At 38.0% G+C, this 1,553-nt stretch overlaps 1 protein-coding gene across 1 annotated transcript in view; it reads right to left on the bottom strand.

The window, feature by feature from the left end:
* LOC106531640 (protein furry homolog-like) overlaps positions 1 to 1,553 on the bottom strand; it is a gene marked incomplete at its 3' end in the record, with an annotated part of 82,800 nt that overhangs the window by 29,131 nt on the left and 52,116 nt on the right. The window contains 2 exon segments of the mRNA XM_014027543.1: positions 742 to 838; positions 971 to 1,110. Coding sequence (XP_013882997.1) covers positions 742 to 838; positions 971 to 1,110 — 237 coding nt within the window.

Genomic DNA, 1,553 nt, shown 5'->3' with positions numbered 1-1,553 from the left:
TCACTGTTAACAGTGACAGCCTCGGCACACAATCTCCACAGAGTGCCAACAACAATAGGGGTGAGTTATGAACTTTTAATGTGTTTTAATTAATTTAGCTGCTTCTGCCCTCTGTGTCGGACTATGTGTGGTAGAGAGAACAGCTGTGTGTTAAGTTTCACTTCGAACGGGAGCACAGCGAGCGCCATGTTTTTACTTTCGGTTTGAAACTGTACTGTAATTAGCGTGTCCGTGTTGTTTTTCTTTTAAAAACATGCTGGAATTGCTCACAGGAGGCAACCGGTATCAAAATAAACCCTTTCAATACCCAACCCTAAGTTTTATACATCAGAGTTTTTTGGTGCAGCGCACTTTTCTAAATTTGTCCGTACGTCAACTTTTAGTATGAAAGCTGCGCAATCCTTTATGCATGAGGCTCCAGGCTTGGAGAGAATCAACCAGGCTACGTAAAGTGTAATTACGTCAGATGTTTCAGAGTTTCTGAGTATTGTGGAACAAGATGTCAGTAATTTGTGAAGAGGTGTCTGTCTACAGTTCTGTTCAGTGGAATAACTTTAGCTACGTTCATACCAGTTTGTGAGAAGTTTACGATGTAAAATGAATCAAATCAAACCGTGAGGTGCTTAAAGATTCACACCCCTGGAAAAAATTAGTTTTTTTAGGAATTGGAAGCAATCATACTTTTAAAAACAGTACATTTTTTAAAACAACAGGTAGCCAACGAGGAACCAAACCACTCACCTGTTTTAGAACTTCCACTGAAACTAAACAAAAAATAAAATCTATAGCTAAGTCCCGCCTTTCTAGAAGGTAATCTTTATCCCGGTGCTGTTCATCTCTATAAATCAAAGAGGAGAAAAAAAACATTTTTAGCAAAGAACATCCTGTGACAAACAATAAGAGCAGAAAATAACTTGTTCAAATGTAAAACAGACTGGTTTTTTTAAATAAACACAGWAGACCATCTCACCCCTTAGATTTAGTACTCGAGCGTGGTCTGTACTCAAAAGACTCATCTTCAGTGCCGCTCTGCCGCCTGTACCAGTCGAACAAAGTGCGCAGCAAAGAGGGCAAACAATGTTCTGCTATYGAGCTCATAGAGCTAATCAACTGAAAAACAACAACATGGCTGTTAAAAACACTGTTACTGCAGACAGACAGTGCAACAGGCTTTCTATGACAAGAAAATAAATCATATACAGTAAAACAGTGATTCTTAACCTATGGGCCTCAAGTGAACAAAAGTTTTTAACTGCGGCCATGGGRCCGCATTGATTTTGAATAAGGTGCAATMCACTTTCTCACCACAAGTGGCGGTAGTGCGCCACTCAGATGTTTAACAACTTTTTTAATATGTAGAAGAAGAACCTTAGATCCCTGCCAAAAATGGAAACCTATTATAAATTAAAAGTAGAAGCAAAAGTTAAGGTAACCCGTCAAAAAATGCCAAACTTTTTCACTAATGTGAAGAGCAGCTTCTGTTTCTATCATGCAGTATTTTAAAAGTTAAAAACATTATCAAATACAGTTGCAGATACAACTATATTTTAATT

Source organism: Austrofundulus limnaeus, unplaced genomic scaffold (genome assembly GCF_001266775.1).
Source record: "Austrofundulus limnaeus strain Quisiro unplaced genomic scaffold, Austrofundulus_limnaeus-1.0 Scaffold660, whole genome shotgun sequence".
In the NCBI taxonomy this organism is placed as follows: Eukaryota; Metazoa; Chordata; class Actinopteri; order Cyprinodontiformes; family Rivulidae; genus Austrofundulus; species Austrofundulus limnaeus.
The sequence above is the reverse complement of the archived record's forward strand: the minus strand, read 5'-3'. Positions and strand labels throughout refer to the sequence as shown.